Genomic DNA, 22,984 nt, shown 5'->3' with positions numbered 1-22,984 from the left:
CTAATTTACGTGACAAACTCTGGAACAAGGAGGTGGACACGCTATCTTTGGAGGAAGACACATTCGAACATATAGGACTTGTGGTATAAGGGTAATTTCCCTTGCACAAACATTGAACAGATTTTACATTGCCATGAAATGTAAAAACGACTTTACCAAACAATCGTGCGAGGTGACTAAACACTGCAATTGCATCTAAAAGACAATCTGATAAGGCCAAATGGCTGTTATTTGAATAAAAGAAAACAAGATAATGGTTGTTATCACTTTAAAGCCCAGTGACCCAGTAATTAGTGGGATTCTGATTCTTATTCCACATTCCAAACTCCACACACTCTACAGCAGCACAACCCCCTAACCCAACCCCAACCCCAAGTAGCTCTCTCTCATATTATTCTCTGCCACTGGCCTTCCCAAATTCCTCTTTCTCCATTCTTTTCATCTTTTATTTTTTATTTTTTTATTCTCAGTGCCTTGTGGACCCTTGCACTAACCCAGCAGCACTCAATTCATATCTTCACAATCAATCATGATCACAACAATAATAATAATAATCACATTATTTAACTTCTTCTCCTTCTTGAGCCATGTTATCTTGTTTCCTGGTGGGTTGCAGCAGCCATGGCTGAAACTAGTAAGTTCTTGTTTTCTTTCACTTTTTTTAGTTTTATATGTTACATTTTGTTTTGTTTTGTTTGGTTTTGTTTTGTTTTTCATTTATTTATATTGTAACTATATTTTAATTATCTTGGTTGGGTTGTATTAGAAATTGGGACTGGGTCTGGTTGTAAAAACTCATATTCTCCTCTTCAGCCAACAGACATTGGCGGTGTCTAGAATGACTGTTTTAGGTTACTCTGTCTGAAGAGGCAATGATTTTCCAAAAGGGTTTTCTTTTCAGGTTGTATATGAAAATTTCATTCACCTTCGAGGAAGCTTTAATCTCAGGGGTTGAATACCAAAATGATTTCTAATTTTCTGGGTTTCTAAGTGAATTTGAGGTGAACTACTTGGAATTCTGGTCACATCATTTCTTTGAAGTAAGTTTAGATCACTGCAAGAACTCCTAGTCTCATAAATACTCCCACGCAGAGAATTAACATTTAGAAAATCCCAAACACTATAACTGCAAATTTGTAGAAAGGAGATCATGCAATCCTATTATTACATAGTTAGTACATCAATGTCCAAAACCAAATTACTATAATAGCGAACTTATGGACAAAAAATTCCAAGTCAGTATAACATAAAAGTTATAGAAAAAGATAAAATTCTCATAATCGTATTGTTACGTAATATTCCATGTCCAAAATCAAGTCAGTATTTGATCAGATGAGAGCTGGGATACATAATCCTAAAACATTGAGCTACTAGATTACAGGGCTAGTACCAAAGGTAACAAATGCTTATGGTCCAGAAAAGGCCCCACAAGTTATGAGGGTAAGCAATGCCAACAGCATGAACAGAAGTAGTTGTTACAGGAATGAACCCAAAAACATGTGTATTTTCCCCAAAACATAATGCGCTGATTTTATATTTTATTATTTCTGTTGTGGATTTTACCCCAAAAACATGTTTATTTTCCCTCTCCTTCATTGTAGTAAATGTATTAAGTTCCATCTGTACAATTATAAAAAAAAATTTCTTTGCTTTCCAGGCAGGAATCTCTTCTACTCTCAACTGAAAATGCTTTTTTTAAATTATTTATGCAGTCTTCCCATAAAGAGGCTAGAGGTGTCTGGGTGAATAATCGTCGGTAGTTCAGGAGGCATGTCTGGAGCATTTTCTAGCTGGCATCTTTTAAAGCCAATCATAAATTGGCTAATGTTACTCATTTTGCTAACAGTCAGTTTTGCATCTACAGATCCAGATGTTGAAGGTATGGTGATATCTAACTATTATTTGTTTTTAAGCAAGATTTATTTCTGGTTGTAAAATGAGGTTGGTTCTGAAATTATCAATGCGGATATGATTTAAGTGATACTTTTCTCACTACTTAGTTAAGAGCGTTGTCATATATTGTTCAATCTTGATAACTAGTCTAAGTGAATGACATATATGAGAAAGTCCAAGAATTTTTCATTTTTCATTTATCAGAATTGTAATATAAACAAAAGTTCTTTTCACCAGCCATTTATGGTTCTACATACAATTTCGTTCTTCACTTACGATAATGTGCAGGTGAAGCATTGATCGATTTGCTTAGGGCACTGAATGATTCCAGCGGCCGAATAACAGATTGGAATTATAATCTCGTTAGCCCCTGTTTTAGCTGGTCTCATGTCACTTGTAGAAATGGAAATGTCATATCCCTGTAAGTTAAACTAAATTTTATGATCATGAAAAATATATATTTTATTAATATCGCCATCTTTGAAAATCATTTATCATTGCAGTACATTTAGTTTGTGAATGTACTACTTTGCAGGAGCCTGGCATCAAATGGATTTTCTGGAACGCTTTCTCCTTCGATTACTAAACTGAAATTTTTGGCTAGCCTGTAAGTCAACTTCTTGATGCATTAGTATTCTGGGGCTGATGGTGTCAGAAAATGTAACATAACTATTTCCATTGGCTGAAACCTGATTTTGGATCACTAGTTTGTGCTCTGGTACCGAGAGAGAGAGAGAGAGAGAGAGAGAGAGAGAGAGAGAGAGGGAGAGTTTAAGTTTTCCCTTTATCATTGTAACTTTACATACTGTCAACTGAGTCATAGAAAAAAGTGGAATATAATACCAATGCCTTCATTATTGTAGTTCTTGTTTGTTTAATTCTGAAGAATATATTTTTTTTGCATCCAGTCATGAATTTTGATAAAATAACTTTGTTTATGCAGGGACTTCCAGGATAATAGTCTAACAGGCCTGTTACCCATTTATCTTGCCAACATGACACATCTACAGAATCTAAATCTTGCAAACAATAATTTCAGAGGTCCTATACCCAATACCTGGGGTCAACTGTCCAATTTAAAGCATTTGTAAGGCTGCATTTCCCTTCCTAAAAGATTCCAACTTTCTTATTCGTCTATATATGTAAAATGTTCTTGTATTTATTGGGGAATTGCCTTGATCTGTAGCAGTTACTTATCTGTTGTCTTATCTGAGTGTTCTACAACTGTTTGTATTGGAAAGTACTATCTTGTGAACACTTTCCTGTTCTCCAGAAAAGAAAAATTAATCATCTCACCTGTGCTTCAGGGTATTGAGGGGTAACCACATATCTGGACATATTCCGGATACACTTTCAAATATTAGCGGGTTGACTGAACTGTAAGCAATTCCTTTTTTTTTTCGCAATCCTGCTCTTTGACTTATTGCCTAAATATATATAATTGCATGCCCATCTGAGCTTGCACACTGTGTGAAATTCTTTACCATTTATAAATTCCTTTTTTTTTTGGGCAGGGATCTTTCATCGAATGAGTTAACCGGAAGAGTTCCAATGCAATTCTTTACAATTCCAAAATTCAAGTAAATCCCATTAAACTCTGATTCTCATTTCCTTTTATATTCCATTGTATTGATGTATTGGCATCAGCAATAATTACAAATTCTTATTGTAAGAGAGTTAATGTGGATTACTTATATATATCCGTGTTTCTATAATATGGTTAGCCACACTAGTGGATAACCAGATTTTGCACGCCCAGTTTACCAACATGCACTGGCCGGACGACCTTGGTTATCCGCAAGTACGGTTAACCATGTTATAGAAAATTGGATATATATATATATATATATATATCATACTCATATAATATATATTATTTTTAAATACATCCTTGTTTTGTGTTTGTCTGCATGCTAAAGGAGTTATGCGAAGGATGTCTTTGTTTAATTCCTTCACTGGAGAGATAGGTTTATGTGGCTAGAGCTAGGGGAAAAAGATGATTTTATAGGAGGGATACGGGTGGAATTAATAAAAAGAGTGGGAATTGATTCGGTTATGTTCTCTCGTTCCTGAGGGAATTGAAACCACCAGCTGCACTGAGCTGGGTTTTGAACCGTATGACCTTAATTTTTGTCAAAATCCTAACCAAACCAGCCGGTTCGGTCTGGTTCGGTCTGGTTCAGTCTGGTTTCGCCCAACCCTACTGTTGGTGTAGGACTGGGCTGACCAGCCCATTAAAAATCTAGAATTCTAACTAAGAGGTTTGAGAGAGTTCCAGCACTAAAGATGTATGATAATGTCTTTATCATGAAATGGTGCTATGGTCATTAAGAGACGAGTTTAGTTCTTCTTCTATTACAGTAAGTTCGAGGTATAGGATCTGACTTCTGGACTGCCACTTATAATAGTTTCATCAAGCACGAGTATCATTTTGGATGTATATATATTATTTTCCAAATGCTTAAATTCCTACTTATTATAATAAAAAATGGCGTAAACTCCTTTGGTTCCAATGTTGTGTAATTTGGTTCTAGATGACCTTTCCGTTATTATAATATTTTCCTTCAGCATTGCGTCTACATTCTATAATTTGCAACTTACTGTATACTTGTCCAGTAGTTATATTATATATCCTTAATGGTGTGCTATTAATTGTTTTATCCTTACAGTTTTACAGGAGCACGTCTTGCTTGTGGTTCTAGCTTGAAGCAGCCTTGTGCTTCTGGCTCTGTTCTCCGAGGTTTATTCTTTGTACAACTCTACTATTTCAGTTTACCAACTATGTTTGAATTACCTAGGAATAACCTATGATTTTAAAATTTGGCAGTTTCAACCAAGAAATCAAAACTTGGAACGGTTATAACTTCGGCAAGTTGTGGTGTAACAGTAATTCTTTTGATTGGGGCTCTTTTCGCTTATCGATATTATCGCATGCACAAACTAACACATGATGTCTTTGTTGATGTTACAGGTAAATTTTCCTTACCTTTTACTTTTGAGATCACTTTCAGTTTGTACTAAGCATCGTTATGAAAATTTAAATTTGAAATCATCTCAACCTAGTTAAGTTAGAATCGATCCCCACCCTTTGTAAGTCAGATGTGTAAATAATCACTTACCAAGTTTGATTTATGTATTCGTTTAATCTGTATTCAAAAGTCCAAATGCCTAAAGTCGCATCACGAGCTACACAATCTTGTCAAACTAACATCTACTCCACCCCCTTTTCTTATTTTAATGTAATTTTAGGTGAAGATGAGTGCAAAATTTCCTTTGGCCAGTTAAGAAGATTTTCTTGGCGTGAAATTCAGCTTGCTACAGATAACTTCGATGAAAGCAACATAATTGGACAAGGGGGCTTTGGAAGAGTTTACAAAGGTGTCCTCTCAGACAATGTAAAGGTTGCAGTGAAACGCCTTACAGATTATAACAGTCCTGGTGGAGAGGCTGCATTCTTGAGAGAAGTACAACTCATTAGCGTTGCAGTTCACAAGAATCTTTTACGGTTGATTGGATTTTGTACAACTTCATCCGAGAGAATCCTTGTTTATCCATTCATGAAAAATCTTAGTGTTGCGTATCGCTTGAGAGGTATGTCCTAAAAGAGCATTGCTTGAGTTTACTTTTCTATTTCTCCTCTGCATTTTTCAGTGTGAGTGGCTCTGAACACAAGCATGTTTTACAACCATGGTTTGAACTTCTTTTTGTGCTTGGTAAGTGATTAGAAGCCCTAATTCAGTGTTCAGTCCCAAAAGAAAGAAGAAAAAATCATTGCTTGTTGCCATGTTCTGTTCCATTTGAGAGCCTGTAATTTTACTTCTGTTTTCGTGGTTTAATTTAGCAATAGAATTCTGCAACATATTATGACATGAGGTACCATCCTTGAAATTTTTTCTGAGATGCTCCCTAATCCTTACTTCCTTTGTTGTTTTTCTTGGTAATTTTACTTACACCCATTAGGTATCGTACGGTCAACCTCACCTTCCAGCCCATACTTATGGAGGAGGTCTTTCATCGCACGTATTGATATATAACCACCATTTTGTGATTCAAATTCCCAAATACAAATTTCTATTTTCTTCAACCAACTCAATATTCAAGTAAGGACATCCTGAACACCCCCCTCCCTACTTCTTAAGGGGGGAGATAGGATTTACATCATTTGTATTTTATGCTTGTTCATTTGAAGGTTAATCATCACTTAATTCTTTGGAATGGCATATCACGATTCTCATATATCTACTGTTCAATATTTTTAATTCATAACATATTCTTCCTGATATATGTGTTAGATTTAAAACCTGGTGAGAAAGGCTTGGACTGGTCAACAAGGAAACGCATCGCTTTTGGTGCAGCCCATGGCTTAGAGTATTTACATGAGCATTGTAATCCTAAGATTATACACCGTGACTTAAAGGCTGCAAACATTCTTCTAGATGATAATTTTGAGCCCGTTCTTGGAGATTTTGGGCTAGCAAAGCTGGTTGATACAAAATCAACTCACGTTACCACTCAAGTGCGTGGTACCATGGGTCATATTGCCCCAGAATATTTGTCCACTGGAAAATCGTCAGAAAAGACTGATGTTTTTGGATATGGTATCACACTTCTCGAACTTGTCACTGGTCAGCGTGCTATAGATTTTGCTCGGCTTGAAGAAGAGGAGGATGTTCTTCTGCTTGATCATGTAAGATTTATAGTCTCCTATATGACTTCCTGAACTCTTTGGACATATCTGTACTTGATGGGATTCTTGTCCGTTAAAATGGCACCTCTCCTTTATGGCAGCTTTTATCTTTTTATCTTCTATCAGTTAGTTTGTCAAGTTTTTTGCATTTCTGCTTTTTTCTCCCAGATAATCGATATGCATAATTGATGAGCGAGTACATAATTAGTTCATTTCTCAAGTTTTCTCTGCCTTTCTCTGAAGATTTATATAATCCTTCATGGGATTGTTAGAAAAGGATGTCTACCCCTTTTAGTTGGTGAGCATGCCACTATTCAATTTTACGAACTAGTAGTAGAAATTATGGGTCAATGGAACCTTCTCTCTAGGCTAGGGATAATACCATGAGGGGGAAGTCACAAGACCACAAATTGGCAGGACTGAATGGAGATGCTAGAAAGAAGATTGTCAGGCATGGCATGCTCCAAAAATCCCAGGCGACTTTAGATACATAGAATATTTGCATAGATTTGGGCTGGGACCTTGTCTAACATTGGGTGAATGAGAGTGTTACAAGCGGTACTTAATTTGGGCTAAAGAAACTTAACTGCAATATATTTATGCTCCATTGATAATCATGAGAGTGTGTGATGTGATTGTGACTATGGTGTTTCTTGGGGAACAAGTAGCAGCTACACCTTATTTTGGAGGAATAGGCGGGATGGCTAGGGAACTGTTATAGGGTTTGCCAAATTTTCTTAGAGAGGAGGAGGGGGCTTTCTAACTCTTAACTATTATATAATCTAGTAAGAATCAGCTCATGTTCATTACTAGGGATTAATTTTATCTAAGAAACGAGTCCTAGATAATTCTTGTTTGACATTTTCCATGATGCCTGTGTAAATTGTCACCTTTAACTTCAATCTTGCTTGGGTTCCAATGTAGCTCAATATTTTGGAAACAAGTTTCAACCACATTGAAGTTTTTTGTAAATACTGTCTTCTTCAATGCTTTGTTGCTGCTTCCTATTTGATGTCTTAATTAAATTATGTAAATATGATCTCAACAGATCAAGAAGCTGCAGAGAGAAAATAGGCTTGATGACATTGTGGATGGACACATGAAGATGCACGATCCAAAAGAGGTTGAGACTGTCATTCAGGTCGCATTGCTTTGCACTCAAAGCTCACCCGAGGACCGTCCGACAATGGCACAAGTGGTTAGATTGCTGCAGGGAGTGGATCTAGCAGAGAGATGGGCAGAGTGGGAGCAGCTTGAGGATGTAAGGAATCGCGAATTCTCACTCCTGTCTCATCACCAGTTTGCCTGGGCTGAAGAGTCTACACATGATCAAGAAGCTATACAATTGTCCAAGGCAAGATAGTAGTTGTTTCCTACATTCCCTAATTTAGAATTAACCCAAATATTACTAATTATTGTACCATATATAGTATAAATGTATATGTGTGTGAAAAGATAAGAGAAGAGAGGAAAAGAAAGTTGTGGGATATCATATAGCCAAAGATAAGTTTTCATTTCATATAACCACTACGTTTGCGTGGGTGGATATGTATGTGGTCTATGAGACGTTGTTGATTAAATTTTGAGTGGGATTGATTTAAGATACTTTTAATCTTCATCTTTTCCAATCTTCATCTTTACTTGGGTTTAATAATCAACAAGAAGGTTTCAGTCCACAACGGAATCCTTTTGGAGCTAAACTGAATGAGTTTCATTTAGGTGCATACGTTAAGAAAAAATTTCGGTGTCGAAACGAATACGATAAAACTCTCAAATGTGTATTCTTCTCCTAGTTACAAATAGAATTTACGAGAAGTGGACCTTAAGTAAAGTAATTAAACCTAATAAAGTCCAAATAGGAGACTACAAATTAGGTTATATTTAGAATTCACACTAACACTCACGCTCAAATTGGTGAACACATACCTCCAATCCTCAACTTGACCAATGAGTTGTAACACACCTTATTTTTTAATTGTTTTGGACAGAATATGGACTAATTGGTCTTTAGTCTTCACAAATGGAATATTAATTGTCTTCATTTTTTAATGAAATGTCTATCCACTTCAACATCTACGATCATTATTTTGTACATTATCAATCACAATAGTTCATAGATTCCTTGTACCATTATTCTGTACTCCAGATCTTTTGCTTATTGCTATGCCAAGTGAGAAATTACCTCCAACCAATATACTTGATGTAGAGCTCATGGCAATGATACTACCGGCCCAATCAACATCGGTGTATCTTTTCCACATTTAAATGCCCATGCTTAGAGAACATAAGTCATTTTCTTGTTACTAACTTCAAATATCTAAGTATATGACTTACATCATTTACATGATATTTACTGGGAACATGCACGAACTGACTAAACTACACTCACAGTATATGTCACAAGGTCCAACCAATCTTTGATACATTTCTTTATTCAAGTGGGTAGAGTTCAGGTAAACTCTTGGTAACATTAATATAAATTGCGTTGTTGGAGATTTATGCACTACATCTTGGTAATGCTTCATGTAACAGTATAAGGAAAAAGTTTATATATAAAAAAACTCGATCAATTAAAAAGGCGTCAATCTTGTCTTGTATGGTAAGGTCAAGAAAGACAGTCTGCCACACTCACCAGCCCCAGATTAGATATTTCTTAAAAATTGACTTGGAGTTTGCCTTGAAGACTTACTCAGCATATAAACTGGGCAGAAGAAAGGGAACACCACAACACAAACAATTATCCCCAAATCAGTTCTTGTTCATAAACACTGCTGTCAACCATTTTCTGAAGCTCAAAATAATGGCTGATGCGCTCATTTCCGTGCTGCTAGAACGGTTGGCCTCGACAACCTATGAATACATAGAAGGAGGGGTGAAAATTGTTTTGAACGTTGAGGAAGATGTTGAGAAATTCAGTCGGACTCTCCGAGTTATTCAAGCTGTGCTTGAGGATGCAGAGCAACGCCAAGTGACGGATCCAGCTGTCAAAATCTGGTTGGATGAGCTGAAAGATATATCCTACCAGATGGTGGATGTGCTGGATGAGTGGAACACAAACATTCTCAAACAACAAGTTGAGAAGCAAGAAAGAGAAGGTGATCCAAATGCTCTTGTTACAAAGAAGAAGGTACGTTTCTCTAGTTTCTCCCGTTACTTTTGTCTTGGCAAAGTCAGTAGGGTGATTCTTCGCCATGACATTGCTCTGAAAATAAAAGATCTGAATGATAAGTTAACTGAGATTTATGAGGAAAGAAAAAAGTACCAGTTTCTAAGCAAAGAATTAGGCATTCAACAACCTCAACAACCTCAACGACCTCAAACTGCATCTTTTGTCGATATATCTGAGATATTTGGTCGAGAAAATGAAAAAAAGGTTTTGATAACAAACTTGTTGAGTGATAGTAGTGCGGAAGGGAAGGGGCTCCTTATCATCCCTATTGTCGGGATGGGAGGCATGGGAAAAACAACTTTAACCCAACTAGCCTATAATGATGACCGAGTCAAAACCCATTTTGATTTGAGGAAATGGGTTTGTGTTTCAGACCCTTTTGATGAGATTAAGATTGCCAAAGCCATTATTGGTCAAAACGCCCCAAATTCAAATGAGTTGGATGAGGTCTTGCAATGTCTGTCTACATCCATCCAGGGCAAAAGGTTTCTCCTTGTCCGATGATGTATGGACCGATGATCCTAAAAAGTGGGAACAATTAAAGATACCATTAATCCAAAATGGTGCTAAAGGCAACAGAATATTGGTGACCACAAGAAAACATGAGGTTGCTAAAATGATGAGAGCAAGAAACGTGATCAATCTGAGAGAGTTGAATGATGAATGTTGTTTGTCAATCTTCAATCACATGGCCTTTTGGGATAGGGATGTACATGAGTTTGGAGATATTAGTAAGGAAATTGTAAAGAAGTGTAAAGGTTTGCCTCTTGCTGCAAAGACTTTGGGTAGTCTCATGCAGAATAAGACAAAAATGGGAGAATGGAAAGAAGTTTTGCATAGTAAGATATGGGATCTAGAGAAGGTCGAGCAAGAAGTTTTCCAACCCCTATTCCTAAGTTATAATGATTTGGCCCCAACAATTAAATGTTGCCTTTTATATTGTGCTACTTTTCCAAAAGATTACAAGTTTAAACGAGATGATTTGATTAAACTTTGGATGGCACAAGACTATGTTATTTCGAAAGGGAATAAAGAAAAGGGAACAACAGGTGATGCAGTTTTTGACAACTTAGTGGCACGGTCATTTTTCCAAGATTTTGAGATAGATCTTGACACCAGTACCATTACAGGTTGCAAAATGCATGATATTGTGCATGACTTTGTACAATTTCTCACCAAGAATGAGTGTTTGATTATCGATCATGGTGAGGAAACTACCAGCGAATCAAAGGTATTTGGTGATAAAGTTCGTCATTTGACCTTGAGATATGTTCCTGAAGGTCCACTTCCACTTTTTATCTCATCTTACGATTGCAAAAATCTCCGCACGCTCGCAACTTTTGATTCAAGAATTACTACCATAGACCCAAATTTAATTTTACAATTGAAATGTCTTAGGACATTAAATTTGAGTCTTAATCCCATCAAAGAACTCCCGAAGGAGATTGGTGAATTGATACATTTGAGGCATATTGATTTGTCTTTCAATCATATACTGAAGAAATTACCAGACACTATTTGTGGTTTGTACAATTTGTCAACCTTGCGCCTTGTGTGCTGCTCTAACCTTACAAAACTGCCTGAAAACATGGGAAACTTGATTAACTTAAAGCATCTTTATGTTGACGGTTGTGGTCTTCTGAAGTCGTTCCCCAAAGTGATAGGGAGATTAACAAGTTTGCAAACACTAGATGTGTGTTCATGTGGTGGCGACAAAGATGAAGCATTCCAAATTGGGGATCTGAGAAACTTGAACCTTGAGGGAAGTCTGAAAATACAACTTCGGGGGGATGCCACAGATAAGAGCGAGGTTGAGAAAGCACAATTCTGGGACAAAAAGCTATTTAATCTCACTGTTGATTTTGCAGGGCAGACGAACAGTGTGGAAATACTGAATGCCTTACGACCGCACCCAGATTTGGAATCCTTAGGGATTTGGGATCATAATGGCACCACGTGGCCCAATTGGATTCAGTCTTTACACAATTTGAGATTCCTTACTGTTGATGGGGGGACACTCTGTCAACTTTGGCCTCTTGGGAAATTGGAATGCCTTGAAAGACTGGCCCTATACAGTATGGAAGGAGTGAAAAAGGTCGGTGTTGAATTTTTGAGATTAGAAGATCAAACCTCATTCAGAATCAGATCACCCCAAATATTATTCCCAAAATTGAAACTACTCTGCTTTTACGACATGTGGAATTGGGAAGAGTGGGAAGGCGTGGAAGAGTGGACGAAAGAAGATTCTGAAATTACAATCATGCCGTGCCTTTCTGAGTTAAGAATTGGCGACTGCGAATTGCTAAAGGCACTGCCAGACTTCATCTTCAAAACACCACTGCAGACTCTTGGCATCAGCAGATGTCGGAGACTTGCAGAGCATTACGAAGAAGGCAATGGAGAGTGGGCCAAGATTTCTGCTAAGATCCCAAACATCCGCATTTCCTCCGGGTAATTGAACTCTAGCAATCTCTTATTTACCTACTTATGTATGAATTCCAACAATGATCATATTTGTTTCCTTGAAAATCTTCAGAAGGTGATGACTCGCTAGGCACATTTATGAAACATCTGTCTCGGCGGCATATATAATCTTGAGATGGTGACTCGCTAAAACTGTAAGTAATTGTTCGCATTTATGATATCATGATTTTTCTATGAAGAGGATTTTTCAAATGAGTATGAAAGGTGCTTTGATCTGCCTAATTTAGTGAATCTCCCTAAATTAATTTACACGAGGTTTGTTGTTTTGTTTAATCTGCATGCTTTAGTTGTTTCTCAAAAAATTTAATTCCCGAATTGAGAAATGATTGCAAGAAGCAAATTAATTGATCAACTATGTATGTGTCATCATTTCAGGGACCCTATTGAAGCAATTAGAGTGATGTAAATCATCAAGTGTCAGCCTACGGAAGTTCCAATAACAGAAATTTTGATTATTTTCATCACTGCCTTGACAGAGACATGGTGAATTTGGAAGGTCTACTGAGCTTGATGATTGCCCTGATTTTTTTGTTTTGTAAGCACCTTATATTTAACTAATCTACTTGTGTATTGATCATTTGCAAAACTTCCTTTGTGTCATTAATTCGTAAAATGTACTCTTGAGGAACTCGTGAATTTGGCTTTCTCTTATTTTATTGTGTATCAGTTCCCAGTTTTTCTGTTCCTTTAGAAGGTGTGTTTTGTTTGTCTTAAGTAACCTTGCCTTCAATAACTAATTCATAGAAGAAGAGGTAACTTGTTTTGAACGTGAAGAAAGAAGTTGAACAATTCGTTGGCAATCTCAAAGCTATTCAAGCGAATGCAGAGCAAATGCAATGTCTTCCCTTAATATAACTTTGCTCTAAATATACTTCACGAGGCCCATTAGTCTCTTGGATATGGAACTTATTAGTGCAACAAGCCTTTGGTCCAATATCCATTTGTTTCTTTCCTGCAGCATTGGTCTCATTTTTTGTGCTTGGCCATGGTCTTGGAAATTGCCCAATAAATTATTGGCTTCTTTGAGTTCCTAATGATTCAGGACTTCCATCTCCTCATCCTCTGGCGTGAGTGAAGGGGCTATAGTAATAATAGTAATATTAGTAAGCTAGTATTAATTTTTTATGCATTTGTTTGTCTTTTATGTTCGGGTTTTGGATAGTATTGATTATTTTCAGTGCTATCTTTTATAAACTCTTATGGTGCTTATTATCTTTAAGAATATTGCTACTCTTACCACATTTCTATATCACATCTTTATACCATCTTATACGACAGTTGAGGTACACAGCCACATCAATTAAAATTATTTAATATTTTCTTTTTTTTATGATTTATTCTAGTAATTGTTTTTCTAATTGTCTTAATTAAAATACACTTCATTGATTTAATTGATGTGGCATATAATATGGGTATGCCACATCATGTGGAATAGAAATGTGGGATAAAAATGTGGTAAGTGTAGCATTACTCTATTTTTAATAAAACATCTATTCCCCCCAAATAAAAAACCTACTTCTAGTGGTATATTTGGATCTTTTTAAGGTTAGAAAATAGTTTCTTTAAAGAAAAAAAAAAAACATAAACACGCAAATTAAAATCGTGTCGTTTTCTTTTACAGAAGTTTATAATCTCCATAATTTCTATGTTTTGTAACCTATACACTTATTATGGTAATTAGCAGTACAGGGGCTTTATGAAGCACAAAAGATACTTTTAAGAACAATTTCTATTGTCTTTCTCTACTTCTCACTTTTCTATACAATTTGTCTCACATAACTAAAATAACTTGGCTACAAAAACAACACTATTAAGTATTTCCAAAAACTAGAAAAAACTTGATCGTTGGAAAGACATTTAATAGATTCTTGTAGACCTTAATGACCGACTATGTTGCAGCATACTCTTAACTAGAGGGGTGTGCTCGTATCTAATACTCCGATACTCGTATCTAATATGTCGATACTCCTATTGTCTTCTGATAATGTTAATTTTAAAAACTCAATTTGCAAACACTCAGCCTCTTCTTCTTGATAGAAGCTAGGTCTTCATTTTATTTGGGAGAGAATAACTATAAAAGAAGAAGAAATAGGAAGAAGGAATTAGAAGTAATCATATTTACCTGTGATGACAATGATGAATGAAGTTAGAACTTTGAGAAGTGGCTTCTCAATGTTTTAATTTGTTTTTGTGTTGCTTTTTATATATATAATTTTTTTTATGATATTCAAGCGGATGCAGAGCAAATGCAATGTCTTCCCTTAATATAACTTTCCTCTAAATATACTTCACGAGGCCCATTGGTCTCTTGGATATGGAACTTATTAGTGCAACAAGCCTTTGGTCCAATATCCATTTGTTTCTTTCCTGCAGCATTGGTCTCATTTTTTGTGCTTGGCCATGGTCTTGGAAATTGCCCAATAAATTATTGGCTTCTTTGAGTTCCTAATGATTCAGGATTTCCATCTCCTCATCCTCTGGCGTGAGTGAAGGGGCTATAGTAATCTTAGTAATATTAGTAAGCTAGTATTAATTTTTTATGCATTTGTTTATGTCTTTTATGTTCGCGTTTTGGATAGTATTGGATATCTTCAGTGTTATTTTTTGTAAACTCTTATGGTGCTTATTATCTTTAAGAATATTGATACTCTTACCACATTTTTATATCACATCTTTATACTATCTTATGTGACAGCTGAGGTGGACAACAACATCAATTAAAATTATTTAATTTTTTTTTCTTTTATGATTTATTCTAGTATTTGTTTTTCTAAATTGTCTTGATTAAAATACACTTCATTGATTTAATTGATGTGACATCCATTAAATCAATATTTTGTGACAATGTTTCTGCCATTTGGCTGAGAAGAATACTTGAAGTTCTTGGCCATTAGCAGGAAGGTCTAACAACAATATTTTGTGACAATGTTTCTACCATAAAAATTTTAAGGAATCCAGTTATGCATGGGAGAAGCAAAAATATAGATGTTCGTTATCACTTCTTCATGATCTTTGCAAAGATGATGTGATTTAATTAGAGTTTTGCAAGAGTGAAGATCATGCTGTTGATATCCTGACGAAACCTCTCAAACAGCCATTGTTTGAGACCTCAAAAGCAGACTTGGAGTTTGCTCTTCACATGTCGTTGTTCATGGAAGGGTATCAGCATTAAATACTAAACTGTTTTATATAGAAATCAGTTTAACGGAGGGTGTTAAGATTTTTTTTTAAAATTATTTATTTAATAATAGTTGTTGCCTATGGTTATTGTAGGAGTCATGGTTAGTGTGGGTAACTATGTTTATTTTCATGCTTTTAATCGTGGATTGTGGCTTCACAAAATTTGCTCAGTAACGATCATGTTACTTGTAGTAGTAGCTTTGTTTTTCCTATTTAAGGTGTACTCTTACATTCAATTCAATTTATCAAGTTTGAAGCTTTTAGCTATAGCTTTTGTGTTCAACATTTAAGCAAGCAAATACTCTTAGAGTTTCAATTTTATCCAACATTTCTTGTAGGAATTTCCCCGGCTGGTGTCGCCAAAAAAGATGAAACCCAATAAAACAATTGATAGAAATGGTGGTGGTTAAAATAGATGAAATCTTGAAAAATGCAAAACATACAGAGAGGAAGGGAGCGGACAAGGATAAAGAGAGAGGGTTGGACTGGAAAAATGATGGGGAGGGGAAAATTGGGTCGGGGAAGAGGATGCGATGCGACGGAGAGATGGAGAAAACGGAAGTTGGGGAGCGGTTTCTCTCGAGAGCCCATGATTAAACTTTAAAAAACTAAAATTGTGTAGTAAAAGTGATAATATACTAAACTACTCTAATTTACATGACAAACTCTAGAACAAGGAGGTGGACACACTATCTTTGGAGGAAGGCACATTCGAACATATAGGACTTGTGGTATAAGGGTAATTTCCCTTGCACAAACATTGAACAGATTTTACGTTGCCATGAAATGTAAAAACGACTTTACCAAACAATCGTGCGAGGTGACTTAACACTGCAATTGCATCTAAAAGACAATCTGATAAGGCCAAATGGCTGTTATTTGAATAAAAGAAAACAAGATAATGGTTGTTATCACTTTAAAGCCCAGTGACCCAGTAATTAGTGGGATTCTGATTCTTATTCCACATTCCAAACTCCACACACTCTACAGCAGCACAACCCCCTAACCCAACCCCAACCCCAACCCCAAGTAGCTCTCTCTCATATTATTCTCTGCCACTGGCCTTCCCAAATTCCTCTTTCTCCATTCTTCCTCCCTTTGATTTTTTTATTTTTTATTCTCAGTGCATTGTGGACCCTTGCACTAACCCAGCAGCACTCAATTCATATCTTCACAATCAATCATGATCACTGTGGGAACCTAATTAAATCAAACCCTAGGTCAAATAATTCCTACCATTTGTGGATTATTTGACCAAATTGGGAATTGATCAACCTAATTGGGAGTTACTCAATTTAATTGGGAATTATCCAATTAGATTGAACGTTACCTAATTAGGTAGAGATTTGATTTGGTTAAATACCACGATCCCCAATTAAATGAGGAGTTACCTAATTGAATCGGGATTTGATTTGATGCCTACCACAATTAGGGATTTGATTTACCTAATTAATCAAATCAATCCCAAAAAGGGGAGGAATAATTCCCTTCCATCTACGGAATTATTCCTCTAAAACCCTAGTCTCCGAGACCACTATAAAAGGATGGCCACACACAAAGGTTAAGGTACGTCTAAATTCCTACTAAAACTCTGCAGAAATTATTTCTCGAAAACCCTAGCCATCTCCTCTCTTTCTCACTCTCACACAAGGCTCCAGCCACCACACACAGCTCCGGCCACCCAGTTTTCCTTGAATTACCCTACCTAACTTAGGCATCGAAGGGTCTTTGGCCAGCACCCTCCGGGTGTGGTCCTTTTACTCCGATCTGTTTTGCAGGGAGAAAGAGAGGCGAAGAAGACGAAGGAATCTTGGGTGAATATTCTCGTGGGGAAATTTTCTCCCTTGGTGCTTTCATTGAGAGCGCGAGATATATTCAAAGTGTGCTCTAAATCCATCTTTCACACATTTTTTCAAACAACCATGGTTGATACAAGACGTACGAAGAGTAACGCCACCACGATGGGCCCATCTCATGGTTTCGTGGTGGAAACCTCAACACAACCACACGGAATTGTGGCTGCGAATGCCTTGCAGTCTTCCTGTAGTGCTTTGCAACCACCTTCAGCTGCTGGAATTGCAGAACAGCCGCCACATGACCCTGGGACCTCCACAGCCTTGCAGTTGCCAGCGCCGATTACCGGAGCTACTTTGCTTCTCTGTCCTGCCGTCGGAGCACAGCAGCAGCCACACCACTCAACTACCGAATTTGCTGCGCAGCCCTATGGCTACTCCGATGTCATCCCAGTCTTGGAGCATATCCATTCTCTCCCTCCTCTGCGATTACACATGACTATGCACCTGTGTACGCGTCTAATGGAGCCCTAGCCCATATGCCGTTGGGCCCGATGCACAACACTCTACTTGACTCGCGCAGTTAGGTGGACCTCAACTCATGGGTCGATCAACTCACACAGAAGGTCGTGATCAGAACAACCTGATCCGCCAGCTACTCAGGCAGATCAACTTGAATCAAAGCCCAAACCTTGCTTCCCAGCAGTTTCCTTACATAGCAGATCACAGGTCTTAGGCAGTACGGGCAAAGACTTGAGTAGAATTTCCCGAACCTCCTACATGCCATTGGCCTTCTTGCTGCTCGCGCTGACGAGGCGTTTGATCCCGACAGACGAGGCAGGAGCAACTCCCATATGGGCCTTCTAAGCAGGCGAGACCTCCGTTGTGGAAGACTTGTTCGTGGCAAGAGAAAATCTCTGCTGCCGTCGCTGCGGAGACGTATCCACTGATCGTGAAATTGCAACTTCATCTCGAGCAGAGCTACTGCACGCTTTCCCACCCTCGGGGGACTTAGTCGATGACTCATCCTGCTCAACTGGCAAGTCACTTAATTCCAAGCAGCGCGACTTCCACCTTTCAATATCTTCAGCAGGGGGCAGGCCACCGACTTTCTTCCGATGTTCGCTCAGCAGCTAGCGCCATTCACGAAACTTGGCGGGGATACTCAAAGCTTGTCGAACCTTCGTCATTTCCTGGTCGAGAACGAGCTTCTTTTGGATGGCATTATCTGCAAGCATAAAACAAAAGCTAGTCAAACACCTCCTCTACACGGGAGCCCAAGTCCACGAAGGAAGCCCAGTTACAGCCGGACAGCCCAACAGATAATTTACATCTCCTACATGCCACCACATGTCATGCAGAAGCTGGGGGGCATTTGTGGGAACCTAATTAAATCAAACCCTAGGTCAAATAATTCCTACCATTTGGGGATTATTTGACCAAATTGGGAATTGATCAACCTAATTGGGAGTTACTCAATTTAATTGGGAATTATCCAATTAAATTGAACGTTACCTAATTAGGTTGAGATTTGATTTGGTTAAATACCACGATCCCCAATTAAATGAGGAGTTACCTAATTGAATCGGGATTTGATTTGATGCCTACCACAATTAGGGATTTGATTTACCTAATTAATCAAATCAATCCCAAAAAGGGGAGGAATAATTCCCTTCCATCTACGGAATTATTCCTCTAAAACCCTAGTCTCCGAGACCACTATAAAAGGATGGCCACACACAAAGGTTAAGGTACGTCTAAATTCCTACTAAAACTCTGCAGAAATTATTTCTCAAAAACCCTAGCCACCTCCTCTATTTCTCACTCTCACACAAGGCTCCAGCACCCGGTTTTCCTTGAATTACCCTACCTAACTTAGGCATCGGAGGGCCTTTGTCCAACACCCCTCGGGTGTGGTCCTTTTACTCCGATCTGTTTTGCAGAGAGAAAGAGAGGCGGAGAAGACGAAGGAATCTTGGGCGAATATTCTCGTAGGGAAATTTGCTGCCACAATCACAACAATAATAATAATAATCACATTATTTAACTTCTTCTCCTCTTGAGCCATGTTATCTTGTTTCCTGGTGGGTTGCAACAGCCATGGCTGAAACTAGTAAGTTCTTGTTTTCTTTCACTTTTTTTAGTTTTATATGTTACATTTTGTTTTGTTTTTCATTTATTTATATTGTAACTATATTTCAATTATCTTGGTTGGGTTGTATTAGAAATTGGGACTGGGTCTGGTTGTAAAAACTCATATTCTCCTCTTCAGCCAACAGACATTGGCGGTGTCTAGAATGACTGTTTTAGGTTACTCTGTCTGAAGAGGCAATGATTTTCCAAAAGGGTTTTCTTTTCAGGTTGTATATGAAAATTTCATTCACCTTCGAGGAAGCTTTAATCTCAGGGGTTGAATACCAAAATGATTTCTAATTTTCTGGGTTTCTAAGTGAATTTGAGGTGAACTACTTGGAATTCTGGTCACATCATTTCTTTGAAGTAAGTTTAGATCACTGCAAGAACTCCTAGTCTCATAAATACTCCCACGCAGAGAATTAACATTTAGAAAATCCCAAACACTATAACTGCAAATTTGTACAAAGGAGATCATGCAATCCCATTATTACATAGTTAGTACATCAATGTCCAAAACCAAATTACTATAATAGCGAACTTATGGACAAAAAATTCCAAGTCAGTATAACATAAAAGTTATAGAAAAAGATAAAATTCTCATAATCGTATTGTTACGTAATATTCCATGTCCAAAATCAAGTCAGTATTTGATCAGATGAGAGCTGGGATACATAATCCTAAAACATTGAGCTACTAGATTGCAGGGCTAGCACCAAAGGTAACAAATGCTTACGGTCCAGAAAAGGCCCCACAAGTTATGAGGGTAAGCAATGCCAACGGCATGTTGGGAATGAACCCAAAAACATGTGTATTTTCCCCAAAACATAATGCGCTGATTTTATATTTTATTAATTCTGTTGTGGATTTTGTGGGAGCATATATTTTCGTCTCCAATCAGGGCACGCCACGTGGAAAAGAAGATTATCTCTTTAAATAATTAATTACACCAGTTTATCTGGCTAATTAATTATTTGGGATAAATATCTTAATTAATATGATATTACCTTTATTTAAAGAGATAATATCATTAATTAAGATATTATCCTAATAAAGAGAGGATAATATCATTTAAATCAGATATTATCTTTTCAAGAGATAATATATATTTAATTCAGATATTATCAGGCCCAACTCGATTCCTACGAAACCCTAGCCCCGAGGCTCCTATAAATAGACAACCTCATTCATCATTCAAGATACATTTAAACCTACTCCTTATACCCGAGAAAAATACCCGAAGCTCTCTCTCCCTCTCCACTCTCCATATTTTCTCCACACGACTCCGGCCACCCGGTTTACAACCTACATAAAACTCCGTACCCTTTGCTTAGCTATTGTTTTCCTACAAACACTCGAACTAACTTAGGCATCGGAGGGCCTTTGGCCAACACCCCCCGGGTGTGGTCTATTTACTCCAGTCTTTTTTACAGGAATCGAAAAAGAGAGAGAAGGAAGATCGAAGGTTGAAGGATCTAGAAGCGAATATTCTCCTGTGAGATTATTTGCACAAACATTTGGTGCTTTCATTGAGAGCGCGAGTTATACTCAACGTGTGCTCAAGGAATCCGTTCCTCCTATTTTCCAATCCACCGAAGCCTTCCAAACAACCATGGTTGGAAGCATGAACACGAGAGGCAAAGCCGCAGCGATGGCTAGATCCGCAACGGCCCAAAGCCATTCCACCCACGATCCCGCGATCGACCTAGTGGCGCCGCCATCTCTCACCACCGCACCGGCCTCCGCCGCCGCCGTACCATCTCAAGGCCCCGTGGCCGAACCTAGCCACCTTCATAGCACCACCGCCGACTTTGGCCCAATCTTGGAGCAACTTCAACCACTCCCTCCATTGCCTCCACGCTCGACGCATGCTCCCACGTACACATCCAATGAAACCCGAGCCCGTGTGCAATTGGGCTCCACACATTTCTCTCCTCCCGATCCACGAAGTCAAGTAGACCTTAATCTGAGAGTTGACCAGCTAACTCAGAGAATGGACGACCAAAACAATTTGATGAGGCAGCTCCTCAACCAAGTAAACTTGGCTCAAAACCTTGGCCTTGGACAACAGGGCGAAGAGAGAAGGATAAACGAACGCGCCGACAGGCAGTTCGGCGGGAACCAAGCAGGTCGAGCACAGGTAAGCGGACAAGGAAATGCCCAACAACGAGATCAGCTCGCGGACATGTCGCAAGCGTCCGCGAGCCACACTCACAGCAGACGAAGTTTCCCGTCCAGATTGAATTTAAGGACCAACGTGCGCGATAGGCTAGGCCCAAGACCTGACATCCACGCTTGCCTGGGCCAGCAGGAAGACGTTCATGAAAGGCTAGGCTCCTAGGGAGGTCAACTTGACGGCCATCGAAACGAGGATCAAGAAGAAAGGCGCTCTGCTGCTCGTTCGCAGAGAAACATTCGCGAAAGGATAGGCCCCCAGGGAGGTCAACTCGACAATCATCACAATGAGGAACGTGAAGAAAGGCGCTCTGCTACTCGCTCTCGAAGAACTAATTCTCGTCACCAAACTACTGGAAATCCCTCACAAGTGCAGTCCACCAACACTCCGCCTAGACATCGCAACCGAGAAGGTCGACCCTCGCAAGCCAATGAGGAAGTCAATCAGCATCGTCTAAATCGCGAAGATCATCAACGTGACCGACTAGCCATGTGTGCAGAAGACGTTGAGAAGCTTGTGAATAACCGGCTTCGAGACTTAAAGATTGGCGGAAATTTCGAAGATGCACTACGCATTGAGGTAGACCGAGCAAACTCCTCACCTTTCACAGTCAAAATTGAGCAGGCTGCTCCTCCGAAACGATTCTCAACGCCTTCTTTTACATGCTTCAAAGGCGATTCTGACCCCGAAAGTCATATGAAGCATTTCAAGAGCCTTATGATCCTCTACAAAGCCGAAGACGCGTTAATGTACAAGGTGTTTGCAATGACTTTGCGAGGAGCAGCTCAGGATTGGTTCCATACCCTGCCATCCGGGTCGATCAACAGCTTCAAGGAGCTTACTTACGTCTTCACTAAAGAATACACTTCTTATCGGACGATCAAGAAGAACCCTGACCATCTGTTCAACCTGCGCAAGAAGCCCGAGGAATCCCTTCGAGATTACATCAAGAGGTTCAAAGCAGAAAAGGCCAACATCGTAGGGTGCGATGACCAAATCGCATCCTCCGCATTTAAGAAAGGTCTTCCAGCAGAACATGACTTATATCGCGAGCTGACTATCACTCCCAGCCAGACCCTGGCAGAGGTCTTCGCAACCGCAGAACGCTACGCACTCGGGGATGACGATCGAATCGCCGCGAAAAAGTCCACTGAGCAGGAAGATTGACCGGCCAAGCGGGCAGAGCAAAGAGGCGACAGGCTTGGCAGCAGGGACAAAGACAAGGGCAGGCCACGCCCACAAAGAGAGGCCACAACGAAATAGAACTACACCAAGTTCTCTATTCCCATACACCAAATTTTGGCCCAAGTGAAGGACAAACCTTGGGTAAAAAGACCTTCACCCTTGAAAGGAGATCCGAACAAGAGGGATACCAGAAAATATTGCACCTTCCATGCGACACATGGGCACAATACGAATAATTGCTTTGCTTGGAAAGAGCATCTCGAAGAACTCGTGAGAGAAGGTCA

General features: G+C 38.7%; 1 protein-coding gene and 1 pseudogene across 4 annotated transcripts; both read left to right on the top strand.

Annotated features, from left to right (window-relative positions):
• The first annotated feature begins 319 nt into the window (after positions 1-319).
• LOC117625813 (probable LRR receptor-like serine/threonine-protein kinase At5g63710) lies at positions 320-8,198 on the top strand. 4 transcript variants are annotated; one of them, XM_034357378.1, is made up of 12 exons: positions 320-634; positions 1,865-1,879; positions 2,182-2,314; positions 2,429-2,500; positions 2,837-2,980; positions 3,201-3,272; positions 3,408-3,473; positions 4,563-4,633; positions 4,721-4,864; positions 5,143-5,484; positions 6,186-6,580; positions 7,629-8,198. In XM_034357378.1, exons 1-12 carry the CDS (start codon positions 622-624, stop codon positions 7,941-7,943), a joined length of 1,782 nt encoding a protein of 593 aa, XP_034213269.1. In that variant the 5' UTR covers positions 320-621; the 3' UTR covers positions 7,944-8,198. The 4 variants fall into 4 exon arrangements, with proteins under 4 accessions (XP_034213269.1, XP_034213268.1, XP_034213271.1 ...); XM_034357377.1 differs by having other exon boundaries at positions 1,713-1,879; XM_034357379.1 differs by lacking the exons at positions 320-634; positions 1,865-1,879 and having other exon boundaries at positions 2,247-2,314; positions 2,397-2,500.
• A 1,182-nt stretch (positions 8,199-9,380) lies between these two features.
• Positions 9,381-12,897, top strand: LOC117625647 (annotated as a pseudogene).
• The last annotated feature ends 10,087 nt before the right edge of the window (positions 12,898-22,984 follow it).

Source organism: Prunus dulcis, chromosome 4, assembly GCF_902201215.1.
Source record: "Prunus dulcis chromosome 4, ALMONDv2, whole genome shotgun sequence".
Classification (NCBI taxonomy): Eukaryota; Viridiplantae; Streptophyta; class Magnoliopsida; order Rosales; family Rosaceae; genus Prunus; species Prunus dulcis.
Note: the sequence above shows the minus strand (reverse complement) of the source record. Positions and strands in the feature narration are given on the sequence as shown.

Excerpts from the sequence above, each read along its gene's own strand:
- LOC117625813 (XM_034357377.1), top strand. The coding sequence starts at position 1,771 with ATGTCTGGAGCATTTTCTAGCTGGCATCTTTTAAAGCCAATCATAAAT. Across the intron at positions 4,634-4,720 it reads TTCTGGCTCTGTTCTCCGAG|TTTCAACCAAGAAATCAAAA; the intron begins GTTTATTCTTTG and ends AAAATTTGGCAG. Across the intron at positions 5,485-6,185 it reads TGTTGCGTATCGCTTGAGAG|ATTTAAAACCTGGTGAGAAA; the intron begins GTATGTCCTAAA and ends TATATGTGTTAG.